This window comes from Mesocricetus auratus, unplaced genomic scaffold, assembly GCF_017639785.1.
Source record: "Mesocricetus auratus isolate SY011 unplaced genomic scaffold, BCM_Maur_2.0 Super-Scaffold_100007, whole genome shotgun sequence".
NCBI classification, from domain to species: domain Eukaryota; kingdom Metazoa; phylum Chordata; class Mammalia; order Rodentia; family Cricetidae; genus Mesocricetus; species Mesocricetus auratus.
In genome coordinates this window covers 55,938,577-55,958,693 of record NW_024429191.1, presented here as the reverse complement: position 1 = coordinate 55,958,693, position 20,117 = coordinate 55,938,577, and the positions used below count along the sequence as shown (strand labels likewise).

The 20,117-nt window shown below is 53.5% G+C and overlaps 2 protein-coding genes across 14 annotated transcripts in view; one reads left to right on the top strand and one right to left on the bottom strand.

Moving 5' to 3' along the window:
- The first annotated feature begins 102 nt into the window (after positions 1–102).
- Ankrd13b (ankyrin repeat domain 13B) lies at positions 103–18,237 on the top strand. 6 transcript variants are annotated; one of them, XM_040749180.1, is made up of 16 exons: positions 105–283; positions 10,455–10,590; positions 10,670–10,794; positions 10,878–10,923; positions 11,484–11,627; positions 11,716–11,905; positions 11,983–12,049; positions 14,094–14,175; positions 15,046–15,110; positions 15,316–15,446; positions 15,561–15,718; positions 15,848–16,000; positions 16,106–16,269; positions 16,343–16,419; positions 16,634–16,710; positions 16,902–16,955. In XM_040749180.1, the coding sequence occupies exons 1-15, from the start codon at positions 170–172 to the stop codon at positions 16,677–16,679; spliced, it is 1,698 nt and encodes a 565-aa protein (XP_040605114.1). In that variant the 5' UTR covers positions 105–169; the 3' UTR covers positions 16,680–16,710; positions 16,902–16,955. The 6 variants fall into 6 exon arrangements, with proteins under 6 accessions (XP_040605110.1, XP_040605112.1, XP_040605111.1 ...); XM_040749176.1 differs by lacking the exon at positions 16,634–16,710 and having other exon boundaries at positions 103–283; positions 16,847–18,237; XM_040749178.1 differs by lacking the exons at positions 16,634–16,710; positions 16,902–16,955 and adding an exon at positions 16,986–18,237 and having other exon boundaries at positions 104–283.
- Positions 17,725–20,117, bottom strand: part of Coro6 (coronin 6) — an 8,568-nt gene continuing 6,175 nt past the window's right edge. For 4 of the 8 annotated variants that reach the window (XM_005077048.4, XM_005077049.4, XM_005077051.4 and 1 more), the window contains 3 exons: positions 19,742–19,799; positions 19,413–19,643; positions 17,725–19,321 (listed from right to left, as the gene is read on the bottom strand). In XM_005077048.4, coding sequence (XP_005077105.1) covers positions 19,199–19,321; positions 19,413–19,643; positions 19,742–19,799 — 412 coding nt within the window. In that variant the 3' untranslated portion in view covers positions 17,725–19,198. Of the gene's footprint in view, positions 19,325–19,412; positions 19,644–19,741; positions 19,800–20,117 lie in introns of all 8 variants that reach the window. The other 4 variants (XM_040749182.1, XM_005077046.4, XM_005077047.4 and 1 more) reach the window with 1 other exon arrangement.

Sequence of the window (20,117 nt, the reverse complement as noted above, 5' to 3'; positions counted from 1 at the left end):
GGGAGCGCCGCCCCCGCCCGCCGCCGCCGCCGCCGCCGCTCGCACATGCCCGAGCTGCAGCCCCGCGAGCAGACAGCGCCGGCCGCCCGCCCCGCGGCCCCGGGCCCCGGCTCCCGCGCCGTCCCTCCCCGCGGGCCGGGCGCCGCGGCCCCGGCATGAGGAGCGGGCGATGATCCCCGCCAACGCCTCCGCCAGGAAGGGGCCCGAGGGCAAGTACCCGCTGCACTACCTCGTGTGGCACAACCGCCACCGCGAGCTGGAGAAGGAGGTCCGTGCCGGCCAGGTAGGAGCGCCGTCGGGGACCATGGCCCGGCACGCCCGCGCGGCGTGGGGAGGGGGCGCGGCGCCGCCTGTCCCGCCTCTCCGGCGAGTTTGCAGCGCTTCTTTGTTTGCAGCCGCGGCTTTTGTGCTTGTTGACCTGAAGAGGGTGATGGGAGCGGCCCCCGCCTGTCCCCCTGGTCCCAAGACCGGTGGTCCACACGTGTTCCGGGCCCTCGGAGACTGGTGTGGAGGGACCCTGTGCTCTCCTCCGTCGGGGCTTTAAGGGACTGCAGGGAGGGGCTGTCGGTTCTGTCTGTGCTCCTTGTGGTGAGAGAGTCCACCCCACTAGGTCTAGGCGCGACATCCCCTTGTGAGTGTGCACGGATAATAAGAAAGGCCTGAGTGGGGAGGGGGCCCACATAAGATCAGAGAACAAGCTGTGTGGCACTCTCGGGCATCCCAGCCCCACCCAGTGCCCTCTCACTTCCTGGTGAGCGAGGTCTCTGTTTGCTTAGAGTGGACTGAATCTATGGATGCCTCAGTTCCCGGCCCTGGCTCCGGATCCAGGAGTGGGGGAAGACACGGAAGGACCTTGTCCAGGTGCTGAAAAGCGCTCTCCTGGCTTTTGGTGCTAGGGCCTACCTTCCCACTGGGGAGGAAGAAGGGGCCACAGGAAGGACTTGGGGTTCTACACAGAACAAGGGTTCCCTACTTTTTGTTAATCAGAGAAACCTGTGGGTCAGAGAGCTATGGGCTGGGCAGTGACCTCAAAGAAGACCACACGTGGTGGTGCGTGTCTGTAGTCTCAGCACTGAGGAGGCAGAGGCAGGAGAATTGCCACAAGTTTTAAGGTCAGCTTGGTCTACTTCATGTCCCAAAGTAGCCAGGGCTACATAGTGAGACCCTGTATTCGAAAACCAGAACAAGCAGAGAGACTGGGGAATGGTGGTGTTTCTTTGCCTTTACTCAGAACAGAGGCAGGCATAGGTCACAGTCTTCAGTTCTGTTCTTACCACCCAGTCAACTTGCAAAGCAGTCATGATGCAACTCTCTCCCCCAGGGAAAGTGATGGCAGAGCTGGGCCCAGGCTGCCCTGGGCTGCTTAAGAGTCAGACCTCCCAGGTAGATTAGGGGAGGGGCTGTGAGCCCCTTTCCTCAATCATGGATGCTGACTAAGAGCCAAGGCTGGCCATCAGACTGTCTAACATTCACTCTTGAGTCCCTAGACCAGCATAGCATCCAGCTCTGCTTTGCATTCCCACTTAATAAAATGATCTGGGCCTGCAAGCCTCTGGATTGGGCTAGGGGCTCACTTCCTTTCTGTGTCTGCTTTCACAAGGCCTCTCCAAGTTAGTTTATCTGTCACAAAGGCTTTGTAAAAACAGGAGGTCAGAGAGCCCGGGAAGCAAATACAGGGTATGGATGCCTGCCCTGGAGGAGATTCAGTTCTGGGATTCCAGTGTGCTGAACACAGGACGGAAAGATCCAATCCCATCTTCTCTGTCTCCTCTTCACTGTCCTTGTCTAAGAGAGACCCAAAGATCTAGGGATTGTTAGAAGGCTAGAAACTGAATCCCCAGGATGACACAGCTCTACTCCCTTCACCAAAGGGTGTGGGTGGTCCTTTTCCTAAAACTAGAAAGAAGTGGAATGTCTCAGAAGAGGGCTTTTTCATCTTTGTTGACAGACCTCAAGTCAGCCATCTTGCTGGGGAGCCTCAGCTGCTGTAGGTCATGGTGGCCAGGGCTGTTTAGATTGTTTTTCTCCTAATGCTCATGATGCCATGGTAGCTAGGTAACCTGTTCACCCCATTCTGGACCTGGTGAGTTCATGTCTCACTGAAATGGATACCTGCCTATCTGTCCTTGATCCAAGCCAGGAGAAGATAGGGCACCAGTGACATTAACCCTTGTTTATCCATGAGGAGTTCAAGCAAGTATTCTCCTTCCCTCCAGAGTACCAGGAAGCAACATACCAGTTAGCCTTGATGGGAGAGTCCCTGCGGTACCCAACCCCAGGGCTGACACAAACTTGCATTCAAATGTGCACTATCTCATCTTTGGGGCATTAAGATGTCCTCTCAGGAGACAAACCTGGGGGTAGCCACCTGACATCATGATAGCACTCCTGTAGGCACTTAGCATCCCAGATGGTTTGGGGGGGGGGCGCTGACCTCTAGAGCTCCTGACACAAGCCACAGTAGAAAACCACCAGGCTTTCCTGAAGCACTTGGCAGCTGGGTCTCTGCTCCTTGCTGGGCATGGCTGCCTTTCCTTTGCCCCAACCAAGGCCTGCAGAGGCCCTCCGTGGGCAGGCCTGGCAATGCTGACTGTCTGAGTAGGGCAGAGAACTTTCAGAGTGGCTCAGCCACTGGGGGCTCTTCTGGGAATGGTGAGGTGCTGGGATGCAAGGAAGGAGCCTAGCTGGAGCCTAGAAACCCTGGCGGTCGGGTGCCCTGCCAGGCAGGAGGGAGGTGGTGGAGAGCAGTGTATGCCACTTGCACTTCGCCTGGCATAGCCCGGGTTCTGGAGTCACGAGTCCCCTCGGGGTGAGGGCACAGGGATGACCACGGGGACAGCGTCGTTGTGACAGCAAGGATTCAGAAGGAATCCTGTGATGGTCTTGGGAACCGTTGCTTTTTCCTGGGGCTGCCTCTGCCATGGTCTTCCCACTTTCTCCATTCATCTTTCCCACCTAGAGCTCGGTGAAGCCCTGTTAAAAGTACCAGTTATGTTGGGAACATTGGGGGAGCGCCTGGTACCTCCCCTCACTCCACAGAAGTCCTGGGTGTGGTGGAAGCATCACAGTCAGGAAGCTGCAAGCCTCAATAACATACAAACAAACAAATCCATGAATTCTGGGATGGGAGAAAGACCAAACAGGGATGGAAGGGTGGAGAGTCAGCAGTGCTGCCCCAGTGCCCATGGTTGTCCATGTGCCCCATGTAATCTGAGGAAACACCCTCAACCCTCCCACCCTTGAAAGCGCAGGAATGCCTGGCCCTACACCCCGTGGTAGGTGGCAGCTCTCAGAAGCAATGACTAAATCAGACTCCAGCCATCTTCCCTCGGGCTGGGAAGGAGGACTGCGTGGTAGGGGAAGGAGAGGAGGCCAAGTGGCCAAGGCTCTTTGATCTCTCACCCTTCTCCAGTGCCCAGACTTACGGTATATTTGGCAAGTGCTTTTAAGGCTTTACTTGACAGTTTCTGCCCATGATAAAAGAGTTTGAAAAACACCCTGCTAGTGCATGTGGACTTTTAAGCTGAGTATGCCATTACCAAATACACATTACCCAAGTGAACTCCTGCAGAGCCAGGGAGCAGCTAGGCACACCTGTGCCTGTGCAGTTCAGAGAACACAGGGGCCGTGTGGGTGCCTTCTCCTGGAACCTGTGTGAGTGGAGGCAGGGAGGCATCTCACCAGGGAGCCCCCGCTCTCCAAACCCTAAAGACTTCAGCTTTGATTCCCTCTGAGCCTGCTGGGTCTAGGAGTCTCCACTGTCTCTGTGGGGAGGGCGGTGTTGGGTTTCATGGAAACCTTTTCATTGCAGCAATTAAACAAACAGCCTTGAGCGTTTGCTGAGGAAATTAATGAATTCTCCCACCTGGACCCAGGGCAAGGTGCCATTGGTGCTGCAGGCTCTGCTCTGGATAGGTGGTGAGAACTGCTTTGGGGCCCAGGTGGGTGTCTGGGGGGGCATGGGAATTAGGGCTGCCTGGAGGCAGCTGCTGGGAGCAGTCTTGAAGAGTTGGGGTGGAGCTGAGGTCCACAGGAGCCCCGGGTGCCTGGCTCCCTAGGGCCTTGTTAACTTCAGTAGCGGCAGTGGCATCTGGGCAGAGCCGGGGACACCCAGCAGCTCACCTGCCACCCTGGGGGAAGGACACTTTTTCTTTTCATATATATTTATCAATAACTCTAGTTCCAGGGACCCAGTGCCCTTTTCTGGCCTTCACAGGCGCCAAACATACCCATGGTGCCCAGACATCCATGTAGGAAAAACACCCAGACACATAAAAATCAAAATACAGAAAAAAGGACATTTTTATTACACGCAGTTGTGCGTGTGCAGTGCACAGAGTCCCCGCATGCACCTGCATGCCACAGCATAGGTGTAAAGCTCTGGTCCTGTTTGTGTTTTGAGACAGCGTGGTGATGTGTGTGTATGTTTCTGTATGCACCAGGGCCAGCCTACCTGGCCAGAAACTGTGTTTTTTAAAAAAAAGGAAGAATAAATGAAAACAAAAAATGTATTTTTATTTGTGTGTTTTTCTGTGCATCTGTGAGTGTCTGCACCGGGAAGCCAGAAGATGCACCAGGTCCCTTGGAGCTGGAGTTCCAGGCATTCCTGAGCCACATGACATGGTGTTGGTCCTCATGCTAGAACAGCAACACTGTTAACCCTGAGCTGCTCTGAAGCCCCAGGGTTTCTAACACTTCCATTCCTCCACTGCTCGCTTCACTGCCCTCACTGGGCTCTCCTTGATACTGATACTGACCTCTGTAATCACAAGCTACTTGGCTCATTGCTTTTATACACATGTTTTTTTGTTTTTTTGGGTTTTCGAGACAGGGTTTCTCTGTGGCTTTGGAGGCTGTCCTGGAACTAGCTCTTGTAGACCAGGCTGGCCTCGAACTCACAGAGATCCGCCTGCCTCTGCCTCCCCAGTGCTGGGATTAAAGGCGTGCGCCACCAACGCCCGGCTTTATACATATGTTTTAAAGCCTTCTCCTGACTGTCAATGTAGTCACCTACATATACATTTACTTAACAAGCGTGTAGCCACTGGTTACAGGGCAGGTGCTGTCTAGGGTGTAGTAAGCCACCGATGAACAAAAGAGGCAGGAGCAGGGACATTGAGAAGGCAAAGAGGCTGGGTGCTGGCAGGAAACAGGGTAGGGGGCAATGGAGAGGGAAGCAGCAACTGTCACCTCGGGTTGGTTGTCAGGGCAGACTGACACAAGGAGGTGACATTTGGGTGGCAGCCTGAAGGGGGTGGTGAGAAAGGGCCTGTAGACATTCAGTTTGTGTTGCTGTACCGGATTCCTGATGGCCTGGAGTGTGGCCCTGTGCCTGGGAGACATCAAGACATGTCCCGGGCTTGATTCCCTCAAACCACCAAACAAAATAAAAACAAATACCCCCCCCCCAAAAAAAAACAAGCCTCCGGCATACCTGAAGACTTTACCAGGAAAAGAGGTTGATGTAGTTCACAGTAGCTCACAATTCTGAGGCCTGGAAAGGTCAAAATGGAGAGAGTTCAAAGAACACAGCCAGGACCACCTGCTGTGTCACAGTCAGTGAATACATTAGCACTTCCAGAAGGAGCCTGGGGGTGGAGCGGGGCAAAGAGCCAGCAGTGAACTCACTTTGTAATGACCCATTCTTTTTTTTCTGTTTGTTTGTTTTCGGAGACAGGGTTTCTCTGTATTGTTTTGGAGCCTGTCCTGGAACTCACTCTGTAGACCAGGCTGGCCTTAAACTCACAGAGATCCGCCTGCCTCTGCCTCCCGAGTGCTGGGATTAAAGGCGTGCGCCACCAACGCCCGGCTGTAATGACCCATTCTTGTGAGAGCTGATCCAGTCCCAGGAGACCCGAGCTGCTCTGTGAGCCTGTCGTTCCCTGGAGCTGCCCTGCCTCAGTCACCTCTCTGTGGACCCAGCTTTAGAGACCCACTGTCCTGTCCTGCTCTACTGGGAAGGACAAGTCTCCCAGCACATGGCCCTTTGGGGGTAAAAGTCATAATGATCCGAGAGATCATTTCTAAGATGACAAAGAAGGCTGGTAGCAGGGGTGTGGTGGGTGGGTTAAGTGAGTTTCCAGTTTCCAAGGCTAGGATTCTAGACTAACACAATAAAAAAACAAAACTCATTTATTTCTTTTAGATCCATTTGTCTTATTTTATGTGTATGAGTGTTTTGCTTGCAGACATGTATGTGTACCAAATGCTTGCTTGTGCTCTCAGAGGTCAGAAGAGGGCATCAGATGCCCTGGGACTGGTGGGATTGGTTATTGTGAGGCATCGCGTGGGTGCTGGGAACTGAATGTGAGCCCTCCACAAGAGCAACACCTGCTCTTAGCCACCGAGCCATCTCTTTCGCTCCTCTGAGTTCAGTTAGCGTGGTCGTGTGGAAGCATGAGAGAGGGGTGACCTGGAAGGGGCGGGCGCCACATGGAGGATAGGTGCCTGGGAGCAGCATGGTGACGGGGTGGGGACTGAGGGGTTTCTAGGTCTGCTTTGAAGGTCGAGCCTACTGGTCTTGGGGACGGAGTAGATGTGCAGGGCGAGGGAAAGAGTGTGCACAAAGATGTTAACAGAGGGTGTTCTGGAGGCTGACGAAAGCCCGTGGTGAGTAGCCGTGTGCTTATCATGCCCAAAACCTTACTGGAGTACTGCGGTGGGGGGCAGGTGTGTGTGTGTGTGTGTGTGTGTGTGTGTGTGTGTGTGTGTGTGGGTCCCTGGGCTCAACCTCGGTGACTAGGCTTGGCGGCAGGTTCCTTTAAGTGCAGAGCACCTTGCCGCCGGCCAGTGCCGTTGGTTTTGACCTGAAAACGCGGTGAAGTGAGGCCCTGTCCACTGTGAGATGAGCCCAGGGGCAGCTGTGCAGGAATGAAGCAAGTCAGCCAAGGCGAGGAAGATTCTTTAAAGTGAGTACAGGATGGCCAGAGAAGAGTCACAGGAGGCCGGGGGTGGGGCGGGGGTCTCAGGCTGAGAACTCAGTGGTCTTTGCGTGTTTTCCCCAGGGGGTTACAAATTGCTGCCTCACCCCCACCCCCAACTTCCTTTCACTCCCTGCAGAGGCAGTTTCCCCTGTTCAGAACGTCCCATCGTCTATTTGGTTGATCTCGTAATGGATACTTTCCCTTCAGTGTCCAGGTCCCAGAGACTGAAGGGATCTGTGTGAGAATGTGTCCCGGGGCTCCCTGACACATAGGACACCTGGGCAGCAAGTTAGGTACCCATCACGGGACTCCAAATATCTCTATTCAGAGGTCGTTTTGGCCTTCACTTCCTCCAAGGAAGAACTCAGTGGCCTGCCTGGGTGGCGTGGTGGGGGTGTGGGACAAAGCACAGCTATGCTCTGGTTGCTGATAGCTCAGGGTCCAGCAAGGGGCCGGTCTCATCGGTCACCGGTGTCACTCCCCATGACCGCCTTCTTTGCTGTGATCAGTGTCTCTGAGTCCAGCACCCCATTGCTGGTGAGCTTGGGGTGACCAGGCTTGCTGCTCTGCCCCTCCCCTGTCCCGACTGACTGTGTGGGTCCTGGCTTCCCCTGCTCCTCTAAGTCAGTACGATCCTCGGCCACTTTCCCTTTTCTGTTGAAATTTCTCATCTGCTGACATCTCCTCTCTTTATTCTTGTAGGTTTTAAATATTTTACTGACATTTTTATACTTGCAAATTTAACATTTTTGGCGTTCTCCATCTCTTTGTGTAGATTCGGGTCTCCATCTGGTATCATTTACTCCCCACCTGACCGTCTCCACATGTTGTCTGGAAGTACATTCTCTTAGCTGTGGCTTACCACAGGGTCTGGTTCTCCTTCACTTTGGAAAAGTGTTCTCACTAGGCATAGATTTACATCGTCTTCCTTCCCTCCACCCCAGCACCGTAAAGTTTCATTATGCTGTCTCCGGGCTTGCATTGCTTCTAATGAGGAGTAAGAACTGTTTTCTGGTTGTTCCAGTGATACTTTCAGTGCTCCTAGGGTTTTCTTACCAACTTCCCAGCGTCTGATGATGAGGGGTCCTGGCATAGACGTTTTATGGAACATTGTGTTTTTTGGTTCTGTAGGCTTATCATTGTAGTCACTTCCACAACAATTGCCACAAAAATGGATGAGTTAAAACAAAATTTTATAACTGGGCATAGTAGAACAGACCTTTAATTCCACATGTCAAGCTGGGCATGGTAGTGCATGCCCATAATCCCAGCACTTGAGAAGCTGAGATGAGAGGATCAAGGATTCAAGGCTAGCCTCAGCTACCTCCTGAGTTCAGGGCCAGCTGAGACCCTGTCTCAACTCCTCCCTCCCACAATAACAACAACAAGGGGAGGGAGAGCCCTGTCAATGCCATATAGAGAGATTTTAAAAAACTAACAAAAGGCAGGGCAGTGGTGGCGCACACCTTTAATCCCAGCACTCAAGAGGCAGAGGCAGGTGGATTTCTGAGTTTAAGGCCAGCCTGGTCTACAAAGCAAGTTCCAGAATAGCCAGGACTACATAGAGAAACCCTGTCTCAAAAAACAAAAAAACAAAAAAAAAAACAAAAGAACAAGACAAAACAAAAACAAACAAAAAAACAACAACAAAAGAAACCTCCTTAAACATCAAACTTTTGAGTATACTGCACACACTCTCTTTTTTCTCTCTCTCTTATTTCTTTCCCTTTCTTCCTTCCTTCCTTTCCTTTCCTTCTTTCTTTTTTGTTTTACAAGACAGGGTTTCTCTGTAGCTTTGGAGCCTGTCCTGGAACTCCCTCTGTAGACCAGGCTGGCCTTGAACTCACAGAGATCCGCCTGCCTCTGCCTCCTGAGTGCTGGGATTAAAGGCATGAAGAGTGGTTGTTTTTAATGACATTGAGTTGGGTTTAATAAAGGTATTAAATATAGACTTAGGTATGAGGGCTCAGAGAAAGTAAGACACCAGAGAGCAGAGGTGGCTGGTTTTGGGGACAGTCTTACTGTGTAGTCCAAGCTGGTTTTGAACTTCCTTAGCCCCCTGCCTGCTGGGACGACAGGTCCAGGTTCATATCCCGCCTCACAAGTTTTGACTGGATGTTGGACCTTGTAGATATGCATTAGACATCTGAATTTTGTCTTCCTTTAAAGAGTATTATTTGCAAATGAGTGTGGTCCTTTGGAGACTTTTTTTTCCAGTGAGTTCAGGTGAGCCCTTCTCAGGGGCTAGTTTAGCTCTATTGTGAAGGCACAGCACTGTTGGTGTCTACTGAATAGAGGGCGGATCTACAGGCTCCTCTTAGCAGACCTGGGTGTGAATGGCTGCCCTCAGTGAGCTTTGAGAGGTACCTGTCCACGTCTCTGTTTTGCATAACCTTGTGAGTTTTCCTCTGTGCACATGATGTTTGGTGATCAGTAAAGATTCGAAGGGACCCTATGTAGAGGCACAGCCTCTCTCTTCTCCTACCCCTCCCCCCTCTTCCTCCCTCTTTCCACAAGACTATTGCTTTCCAGAGCTTTGTGTCCCTCACTGCCTCGGTTTCCTGGATTCCCATCTGCCTCCACACCCCATGGCCATTGGGGAGTCCCCCTCCGAATAGCAATTCAGGATATCCCTTCAGGTAGAAGTCCTGCGAATAAGCCACAGGGTCAGGGGTCCCAGTCGGAGACACCTGTTGCCGGTTGTCTAAAAACAGTTACTTCCTATATTTTGAAGCAATAGCCAACACCATGCATTTTCAGTATAGTTTTTGCTACCTCATCTTGGTTGGGAGAGAAGCTCTTTAATAAGGTTTTGGAAAGGCATTAACATGCATATGGTCAATTCACTGAATTGACCACACAATACAATTGCATACAGTGGAATGTCATTCCTGAAATCATGGGATATATCGCTGCATGAGCCCAGAAGGCACAACACAGGGCCCTGGAGTGAACCTGCTTCCTCATCCCAGCCAGTGTATCTGAGGGGGAGAGGGGGTGTTGCTCCCTGTGTAGTGTAGGCTAGCCTTGGAATCGCCATCCTCCTGCTTCAGCCTTCCCAGTGCAGGGATCATGGGATTACCTGCTATGTAGGTATTGTCATATCTGTTAGCTAATAGTTACTCATTGGCCATGCCAATTAGTGGCTGTAGATTAGTGGCACTTTTTGACAGTGTGGTCTGGGACCACTAGGCAGGTTTAGCCATAGGCATCTTCCTTGACTAACAACCTCTTTGGATGGACCACTATTCAGTCTCTGCCCTGTATTCCCTAGGAGGCCCATGATGCCGTAGAGGACATAACTACTTGGAGGCCTAGCAGACAGGAAGGAAGGCCCTTGCTCTCCCCTTCCCAGTGTCCTTTTGTCCCTGTCTCCTTTGCCCCTCTCCGTTCACAGGGCCACAGCTCATCATGTTGGTCTTGTGAGTTAGACCAGGTGACAGCCAGAGAGCTGTTGCCACAGTAGGTGCTGTTAGACCCATGTCATACGCCTCCAAAGTGACCAGGGCTCCATCTCAACTTCTGCCATAGGTGGACATTGAACAACTGGATCCCCGTGGCCGGACTCCCCTGCACCTGGCCACCACCCTGGGACACCTGGAATGTGCCCGCGTGCTCTTGGCACACGGTGCAGATGTGGGCAGGGAGAATCGCAGTGGCTGGACAGGTGGGCGTCCTCGTTTATCTTAGCCCTTCATCCAGTGTCCTGGAGTGGGCCTCACTGTGACATTACCCCCCTCCCCCAGTGCTGCAGGAGGCTGTGAGCACCAGGGACCTGGAGTTGGTGCAGCTGGTGCTGCGGTACCGGGACTACCAGCGGGTGGTGAAGCGACTGGCAGGCATACCCATGCTCCTGGAGAAGCTTCGGAAGGTGAGAGGCGGCCCGCCACTTGCCCACTGCAGCCCTGCATCCTGACTCTAGTGCCAGCTCAGCCCCTTTCCTTGTCTCCCCAGGCCCAGGATTTCTACGTGGAGATGAAATGGGAGTTCACTAGCTGGGGTAAGACGGGCCGAATCTGATCTGGGGACTTTGAATTCACTGCCCCCTGCCTGGAGTGTGGTTCCATGCTCTTCATGGGGCTCTTTTTCACCTAGCCTCAGCTAAATGCCAGCTCCCGGCCAGGTCTTTCCAGACTTCCCCACATGCTATCTTGTTTCCATTATCATTTCCTTTCCTCTGTAATGATTTGCTTATTTAGTGCCTGTCATTTGCTCTAAGGTAAAGTCCAACAGGTGAGAGTCTTACCTTGTTCAGTGTTGTATCTCCAGTGACTGGGACAATGCCAGGCGTGTATTTGGTATTCAGGAAATACTTGTTGGAAGCATGGGTGAGAGACTAAGTGAGTGAGGGAACACACAGTGGCTATTAGAGACAGTGGTGTGTGAGCCATCCCTGTGCCCAACCTCAGGTTGCTCAAATCCCCACTGGGGGGAAGGGATGAAGGAGGGGCTTCTCCTTTTCGAGTTCCCTAGTCCTCTTCTGCTGTGCTACCAACTGAACTGCTGTGCCGTGCGCTGGCCCAGGAACTGAAGCCCTTTCTGACCTGTACTTCCACCCAGTGCCCCTGGTATCCAAGATCTGCCCTAGTGACACCTACAAAGTGTGGAAGAGTGGCCAGAACCTGAGAGTAGACACCACACTCCTGGGCTTTGACCATATGACCTGGCAGAGAGGGAATCGCAGCTTTGTCTTCAGGGGTCAAGGTCAGTCTGGCAGTAAATAGGGCGGGGTGGGAGACAGCAAGCAGACAGCCTCAGACCACCCTGACTCTGTGCTGTTCCCTGGTGGCAGACACAAGTGCTGTGGTCATGGAGATCGACCATGACCGCCGTGTGGTGTACATGGAGACGCTGGCGCTGGCTGGACAGGATCGGGAGCTGCTGCTGGCTGCTGCCCAACCCACTGAAGAGCAAGTCCTGAACCGGCTCACCGCACCCGTGGTCACCACACAGCTTGACACCAAGAACATCTCCTTTGAGAGGTGAGCTGGTGTAGCCTGGCTAGCCTGAAGCTAGCCCGACGGGCGACCATTTCACCTGGACAACTCTACCTCCCCAGGAACAAGACTGGCATTCTGGGCTGGCGCAGCGAGAAGACAGAGATGGTGAATGGGTATGAAGCCAAGGTGAGGCTACAGCTCTGGGCCCTGGAGGTTGGCCATGCTGAGCAGAGGCTTCCAGCCCACTTTCCCAGGCCTCGTGGGCACAGAGGCGACACAGCAGGGAGGAAAGGCATGAGAGGGGCGTTTTTTGGGCTTTCTGTGTTGCATGGGCCCTCCAAAGAAGGAGAGTCACCCCAGAATGTAATTTTAGGCTCTCTGGCAGCAGGAGGAACAGTTTCTGGGGGCTGAACTTCGAACCTCCTTCAGAAGCATGTTTATTGCTTACATACAGAAGCTGTGTTTGGGGTATAACAAGTTCCCCGGCCAAGTCCCCTTTGATCTATTCTGTGTTCTCTGAAGGAAATCATCACACCTCTGCAGCCTTTAGTCCTTGTTGTGTAGGGTTTGCAGTGCCCAATAACTCAAGACCTCCAAGTGTACCGGGATAGTCCTTCAGAAAAACAACTCTATAAAGCATAGAAGACAATCACTATTCTCTACTGTGATCTTCAAGGGCTAGGTACCCCCAACAAACACTAATACATTCAACTGTTACCCTAGATACAGTGAGAAACACGGTTATTTATATTCTAATGTTTACCCTAGATATAGTGACTCTACTAGATTCCCACTCTAGGCATTTGCAGAGTCCTTAGGATAGCCATGTCCAAGGCTCTGTTCTGACATGCCGTGTGGTTGTGGGGAGACCTATACTACACATTTCCCCTTACAACAGGCAGGTGCTTTTACCCCACTTTACAGGTTGCTGAGCCCTCTCCATAGCACCCCATTTAATCTTAGCACTCCATTGAGTAGGGGTTGCTGGGATGTTTTTCTGGCCTACAGATGAGGCTATGATTGTTGCAGTGGTTCACTGACCTAGCAGAGTCCCCAAAACACTTACAAGTGACATGCACAATTGTGGGTAGCAGAGCTGGAGATCACACCTTGGCTGCCTGACCTCAAAGCCAGGCCTCTAAAAAGCTGGCATTGTGGGACCCCACCTGCCTGGCACATGATGAACGAAGGCACTGACAAAGGCTTTAAGACCCTGAACATGGGCCTGGCGTTGGTGGCGCACGCCTTTAATCCCAGCACTCGGGAGGCAGAGGCAGGTGGATCTCTGTGAGTTCGAGGCTAGCCTGGTCTACAAGAGCTAGTTCCAGGACAGCCTCCAAAGCCACAGAGAAACCCTGTCTCGAAAAACCAAAAAAAAAAAAAAAAAAAAAAAAAAAAAAGACCCTGAACATGTTGTCTCCTCCTGGAAGCCCTCCCTGGTTCTGTATGCTCAGACAAGGGACCTCGGGTGCCATCACTCACTGTTGTATAACTGTATATTTAACTGTATATTTTCTTGTCTTTCCAACTAGAATGTGACTCTCAAAGGGGCAGGGATTGTGTCAGGTTTGCTCATCATTGTATCCCTGGGGACTCCCTCAGTGGCTGGTGTCTAACTGCTCCTCCCAAATGTTTGCTAGCCTACACTGGGGCTGCAGCTGAGTGGTAGAACACTTGTCTAGTGTACAGGAGCCCTGAATTCAATCCCAAGTACCATTAAAAAGTTCATTGAGCCGGGCGTTGGTGGCACATGCCTTTAATCCCAGCCCAGCACTCGGGAGGCAGAGGCAGGCAGATCTCTTTGAGTTCGAGACCAGCCTGGTCTACAGAGTGAGTTCCAGAATAGCCTCCTAAGCCACAGAGAAACCCTGTCTTGAAAAACCAAAATAAATAAATAAATAAAAGTTCATTGAATGAATAAGTAAATAGATGAATGATTCGCTCTATTTACTTGCCTACATGCCTAGAGGGTGAGACGAAGATCCCCTCCAAGACTTTCTTTTTTTTTTTTTTATGAGACAGGGTTTCTTTGTATTGTTTTGGAGGCTGTCAGTCCAGCCTGGCTTTGAACTCACAGAGATCCACCTGCCTCTGCCTCCCGAGTGCTGGGATTAAAGGCGTGCGCCACCACCGCCTGGCCCCTCCAAGACTTTCATTGGAGGGAATGTTTAGAATTCTCTTGAGAGTGGGCACCAGAGCTGTCTCCAAGCCCCTTCCTCTCTGTCCTCAGGTGTATGGGGCTTCCAATGTGGAGCTCATTACCCGGACACGGACAGAGCATCTTTCAGAACAGCACAAGGGCAAGGTCAAAGGTAATGAGCATGAGACACGTGGGGAGAGAGGCTGTAGGTGGGAGGGTCTTGTGCCCCCAGTAGCATTCTCTGGAAGCCCAGTGCCAGGATGGCTCAATCAGACAAATTGATTTTGGTTCAAATAGGTGCCTAACATACTGCAAAGAAGACTGCTCGGGCTTATTTGGACTCAGTGATTGATTACTAATGTCTGTATTGAATTTAAGAGAGAAATGTCATGCATGGCATTTATAGGTTAATCTAGTCATCTGATTCAAAACTTTGGAAGAAAGTCAGAGAGCCTTGCCACTGAGTCTGTGTACTTGCTTATCTCACACACATTCACTGGGCATCATTTAACTTGTCTCAAGTGGAGACGAGTAATTACTACCTTACACGAGAAGAAGATGAAGTCATGAATGTGGACGGGTCTAAGGGAAAGCGCTCATGCGTACTCTCCAAAAGATGACAAGCGTTTTGCTATCCAAGGTCACTAACCTGGAGAGTGACACTTTGGGACGTTTCCTCTGAGCTTTAAGTGTTTTTATTCACTTTATTTATTATTTATTGAGACAGGGTCTCACTGTGTCACCCTGGCCTCAAATTCTAGATGTAGACTGGTAGCCTCAAACTCACAGACACCCACTCACCTTTCTGCCTCCCGAGTGCTGGCGTTAAAGTGCCATCCACCATGTCTGCTCAGGCGCCCTTTACTTTCATCCAAGCTTGCGTGAGTCTTAGGCCCTGCTCCTAAGAGTCCTCATCACTCTCAGGTGAAAGTGAGAGCTACCCACACCCCTGCCTCAGGCACCAGTCTAGATTTTGGGTATAGCTGCCTTGGGTGAGGCACCCATGTGTATGAGGCTATAGTGCCCCCCACATTTCTTCTAGGTTGTAAGACACCTCTGCAGTCTTTCTTGGGAATTGCTGAGCAGCATGGGGGCCCCCAAAATGGGGTGAGTGTGTGTCAGGGGTGTTACTGTTTCCAAGGGTGTGGGTGTGGTTTAGGAGGAGGTTCTGGTGGCATCCTGCTTACCATGACCTATGTGGACTTCCAAAGCCAATGTCAGCTCTGTGCTGGAGGCGGGAGAGATTGGGGGCTTGTGTCACCAACCCCTGACCTGGAACCAAGGACTAAGGCATCCCTCCTGTGTGGTACAGACCCTGATCACTCAGACCTTGAGCCAAGCCAACCCCACTGCCATCACTGCAGAGGAGTACTTCAATCCAAACTTTGAGCTTGGCAACCGGGACATGGGTCGTCCCATGGAACTGACTACCAAGACACAGAAGTGAGGCCCTGCTCTTTCCGGGGAGGGATGGGCGGGGCAGGGGTCTCAGAGGTGCTAGGAGGCCATCCATGGCTTCCTACAGCTTCCCTTACCCCTTGGGATCTGGGGGACCAGGTTCAAGGCCAAGCTGTGGCTGTGTGAGGAGCATCCCCTGTCCCTGTGTGAGCAGGTGGCCCCCATCATTGACCTCATGGCTGTCAGCAACGCACTTTTTGCCAAGCTCCGGGACTTCATCACCTTGCGCCTGCCTCCTGGCTTCCCAGTCAAGATTGGTGAGTGCCCCCTCACCCCACACCCATTTCTCCTCTACCTCTTTGGGAGGGTGAGGTTTAGAGACGATCTTGGCAGTATGTTTAAAGTATGAGGGAGTATAGGGTGCTTAATGGCTTCCCTGTCCTCAGAAATCCCGATCTTTCACATCCTCAACGCCCGCATCACCTTCGGGAACCTCAATGGCTGCGATGAGCCAGTGCCATCGGTGCGAGGCAGCCCCAGCAGCGAGACACCCTCCCCGGGAAGTGACTCCTCCAGCGTCAGCAGCTCCAGTTCTACCAGTGAGAATTTCCACTCCCCACAGAGCCCCGCCCTCTCAAGCTCTGTTCACCTCCCTGACACCCAGGGGTGAGCCCTTCCACCTGACCCCTGGCCCACGTCCCCAGCCTCCTGCCGCGGCTGTGAGATCTCCCCTGCGTTGTTCGAGGCCCCCCGTGGCTATAGCGTGCTGGGTGGCCAGCGTGAGGCTGCTACGCGGGATGAAGATGATGATCTGCTGCAGTTTGCAATCCAGCAGAGCCTGCTTGAGGCGGGCAGTGAGTATGACCAGGTGTGTCCCTGACGCCATTCCAAGCCATTCCGAGTGCAGGCACGCACGGCTAATAGGCCCCTCCCCCCCCCAGGTCACCATCTGGGAGGCGCTAACCAACAGCAAGCCAGGCACCCACCCCATGTCCTATGAAGGCCGCCGACAGGACAGGTCAGTGCCCACGAGGCCGAAGAGAACTTAAAGGTGCCTATTCCCTTTCCTACCCCCAACACACACGCACAGACTCCCACTAACCCATCAGCCTGCACAGTGACACTGGAACCCTGCTAGGCCCAGAGAACCCTTAGTGCCTACAGCAGGGCTCCATCTGGCATCAAATACCCGTTATCAAGATGGCTTCTGCCAAACCCCTTTCCTGGCACAGGGTGGGTGGCCAGTGCTCCAGGCATGTGCAGAGAGCAGGGACCTAACTCCCAGGACGTTCAGACCCTCAACAGACAGGTTGGCGGGACCCGGGATCTGCTACCACCGGGTGGGGCCAGGACAGCCCAGCGAGACTCCTGGCCTCCCCTAGAAGGGTGGCAAGTCTGCCCAGCCCTGGGGCCTCCACGATGTCTCCTGCCCCGCTTACGAGCAGGTGTCCCAGGTGTGCCGGGAGCGGGGAGCACTCGACAAATCCTCCCCACCCCCAGGAGCGCCCCACCCACGCCGCAGCGTCAGTCGGTGCCCCCAGCACCAGTGCCCAGCCCTCAGCCCAGCCCGGGTCCCGGCTCCAGCAGCCACGTGTTCCGGAGTTACGACGAGCAGCTGCGGCTAGCAATGGAGCTGTCCGCGCAGGAGCAGGAGGAGAGGCGGCGGCGAGCACGCCTGGAGGAGGAAGAGCTGGAGCGGATCCTGCGGCTCTCGCTGACGGAACAGTAGCGCCCCCTGCTCGGACCCTCATCCACTCCACGCAGGACCCGGGTCTGCGCACCTGCCATGCTGCTGCTGGAGTCTGGAGTCATCGTGTCGGGGGTGTAGCGGCGCACCAGGCTTGAGATATCAGGGATTTGGCACAGGCATGGAGTAACTTTCCAAGCCAGAGCCCTAGAGGCATGGCCATTCTCCCTGCTTTGCTGTACGGTGACCCCAATCCGCTTCCCTGGGCTCAGATCTGTCCAAGGGCGGAGACAGGTGGTATTGAAAAGGAAATGAATCCTTGAGAGGAGCATTGTCCTGTCCCTTGCTCCTTCTGGCTGGTCCTCCTTCTTGCTCACTGACCCCTCTCCTGGACACTGCCCCTAAAGCCTTTGCATCTCAGCTCTTCTCCCGGGAGGCAGCTGATCGCCCTGCGTGCTGTGTCGCTGCTTTGTCCCAGACACAAACCAGCACATCAAGGGCCCAGCCCCTCCCCACCCCGGCATTTCAGCGTCAAGTGCACTTAGCGGGGTGCCCAGCTCCCCCAGCTCCCCCACCTGTCCTGTGTCTCAGGGTGGTCCCAGCTTCTCCTTAGGCAGCCAGAAAATGGAGTCCCCATGCCCACAGCACGTTTTTATTGTGATCAGGGAGTGTGTCCAAGGTGCCCCCAGTCTGGGCAAGGCCTGGTTCCCTCATGGTGCCTTGGGGAGTGGGGGCAGCATATTGGCTTGGGGGCAAGCACTAGACCCGACACAAAGGCATTGATCAGGGCCCTGGTACCACTGTCACCACCCGTCCCTTCCTCTCAGCTGCTGCTAGCCCTCTGTGGTTGTGACCCCTCTTGCCCCCATTCAGGGGCTGACTAACACCCTTTATCCAATGGTGCTAACCCCGGCTCTCCCTGTTCGCCCTACCCACCTAAAGAAGCACAGTCCCCCCCCCCCGCAGGGGCCGCGCACACCTTTGTCCTGGGGCCACCTTCTGGCTGGCTTCTCTGCCAGGGGCTCAGAAGGGGCACAAAAGGGGGACAAGAAAATAGCGACAAAGTGAAGCTGTTCTTCCTATTTCCTTCCCTGATGCCAGGGGCACCAGACTGATTCTGAGGCACAAATAAAGAGGTTTCAAACCAGAGGCTTTTCTCCCTAACTTGATTGAGAAGGGGTTCCTAGGGTGGGTGGGAGGCATGGTCTTTGGAACCTCAATGCAAAAATGGTTGACCTAGGGTGAGAAGCTGCCTGGCAGGTCCTCAGCCCAGTGTGCATTTGCTAGGTTCCCCAGGATCCCCAAAAGCCATTGGAGGGAGTCCCCAGCCATCTAAGCAGGAGGCACAGACCTGTACTTAGTAAAACATTTCATTAAGTGTGCCTCAGTATCTTTACAGATTCAGCAGAGTGCTCTGTGTGTGTGTGTGTGTGTGTGTGTGTGTGTGTGTGTGAGAGAGAGAGAGAGAGAGAGAGAGAGAGAGAGAGAGCTGCTTCCTTATGCCAGTTCTGAGATTTCTCTGGTGGGATCTGTCTCCAAGAAGCTGCCATCTCTGGAAGGGGAAGAAGGGAGAGCCCTTTGCCATAGATGGATGGCTAAAGCCAGTGGGGCCAGGCTCTGTCAGCAACAGAAAGGGGTGCTGCCATCTGTCCCCACACACTGTAGGGGAAACGAAGTGAGCTCATTAGGGGAAATGCAGGGACTTTCCTGAGACTCTGGGGATACCTGTTGACTTTCCATCTGCCTGGGGTCAAGCCCAAGCTGGCAGTATTCCCAGACAACACACTAAGCACTTCCCCCGCCCAGGGTAAGGGATTGCGAAGGACATCATCTCACCCCTAAGCACCATTGCGAAGGCCGGCTTTATCCTAAGCTCCCTCTAGGCCTGATACCGAAAAATCGGGGACTTGGTAGGAGCTCAGTCCTTGCCACTTAGGATAGGTGTGTCCAGGCCTATGAGGGACGGGAGTTTCTTTTCTGGTCTCGCCCCCTAATCCCAACCCCAGGCAGCAGGGTGCAGAGTCCCAGACCAAAAGCCAGTGCTGCCAGTCTGTGCGCCCTGCTCCATCTGGTCTGCAGCGTGCAGAGCTTTTGCGGCACATATGCAGCGCTAGTCCGTGCCATCCACCAGCTCACACAGCATGTTTTCCAAAGCCGTTATGCGCTCCTCCTGGGCTTGCACCCGCTCGCGAAGGGCCTTGATCTCCTCCAGCAGTGTCTCCAGGGTGTGCTGCTGCTGATATGTGGGGGCAGAGGAGACCATGGCAGAGAGCAGGACGTAGGGGGTAGAGCTAGGGTGGAGCGGGTCAGATCTTAGAGCTTACCGACAAGGGGGCTTCGCTGGCTGACTGGCTGCGCCGGGGACCGGCTGGTGGACGCACATCTAGAATGTTGCGCTTGGTGATCCGGAGCTCGCGGTGTTTGGGGGGTACGTAGCCTTCCTTCAGCGAAATTAGAACAGGTTCTGCATCCTGACCCGATAGCCATTCATCTGCTTCCAGGGCTGGCTCAGGGCCGGGCGTGTCTGGGTATAGGTCATCCTGGAACAGGTCCGACTGAGGGGTGGGGTGGACAGGAGGGCTGGTGTGAGCTGGGCACTGGATGGCTGCCTTTGATACTTTCCAACCAACTCCCTGCCAAACTTCTTCCTTACCTTTCGAGGTACAGTCATGACGATGGGTTCACACTTTCGTTCGTGTAACTTGTAGAACCTATGAGGTATGTGTGTGTGGGGGGGGGAGATTCAACACTCTTGCTGTCTCTCGGGTCTTTTAAAAGCCCCATGTCTGGGACTAAGGAGTTGGAAACCAATACGCTAAGTAACTACCATGCACATGGAACTTTGCATACATCTTCAGTCTTGGGTTAGAACGCCCCTGGTAGCCGGGCGTTGGTGGTGCACGCCTTTAATCCCAGCACTCGGGAGGCAGAGGCAGGCGGATCTCTGTGAGTTCGAGACCAGCCTGGACTACCAAGCGAGTTCCAGGACAGCCTCCAAAGCCACAGAGAAACCCTGTCTCGAAAAACAA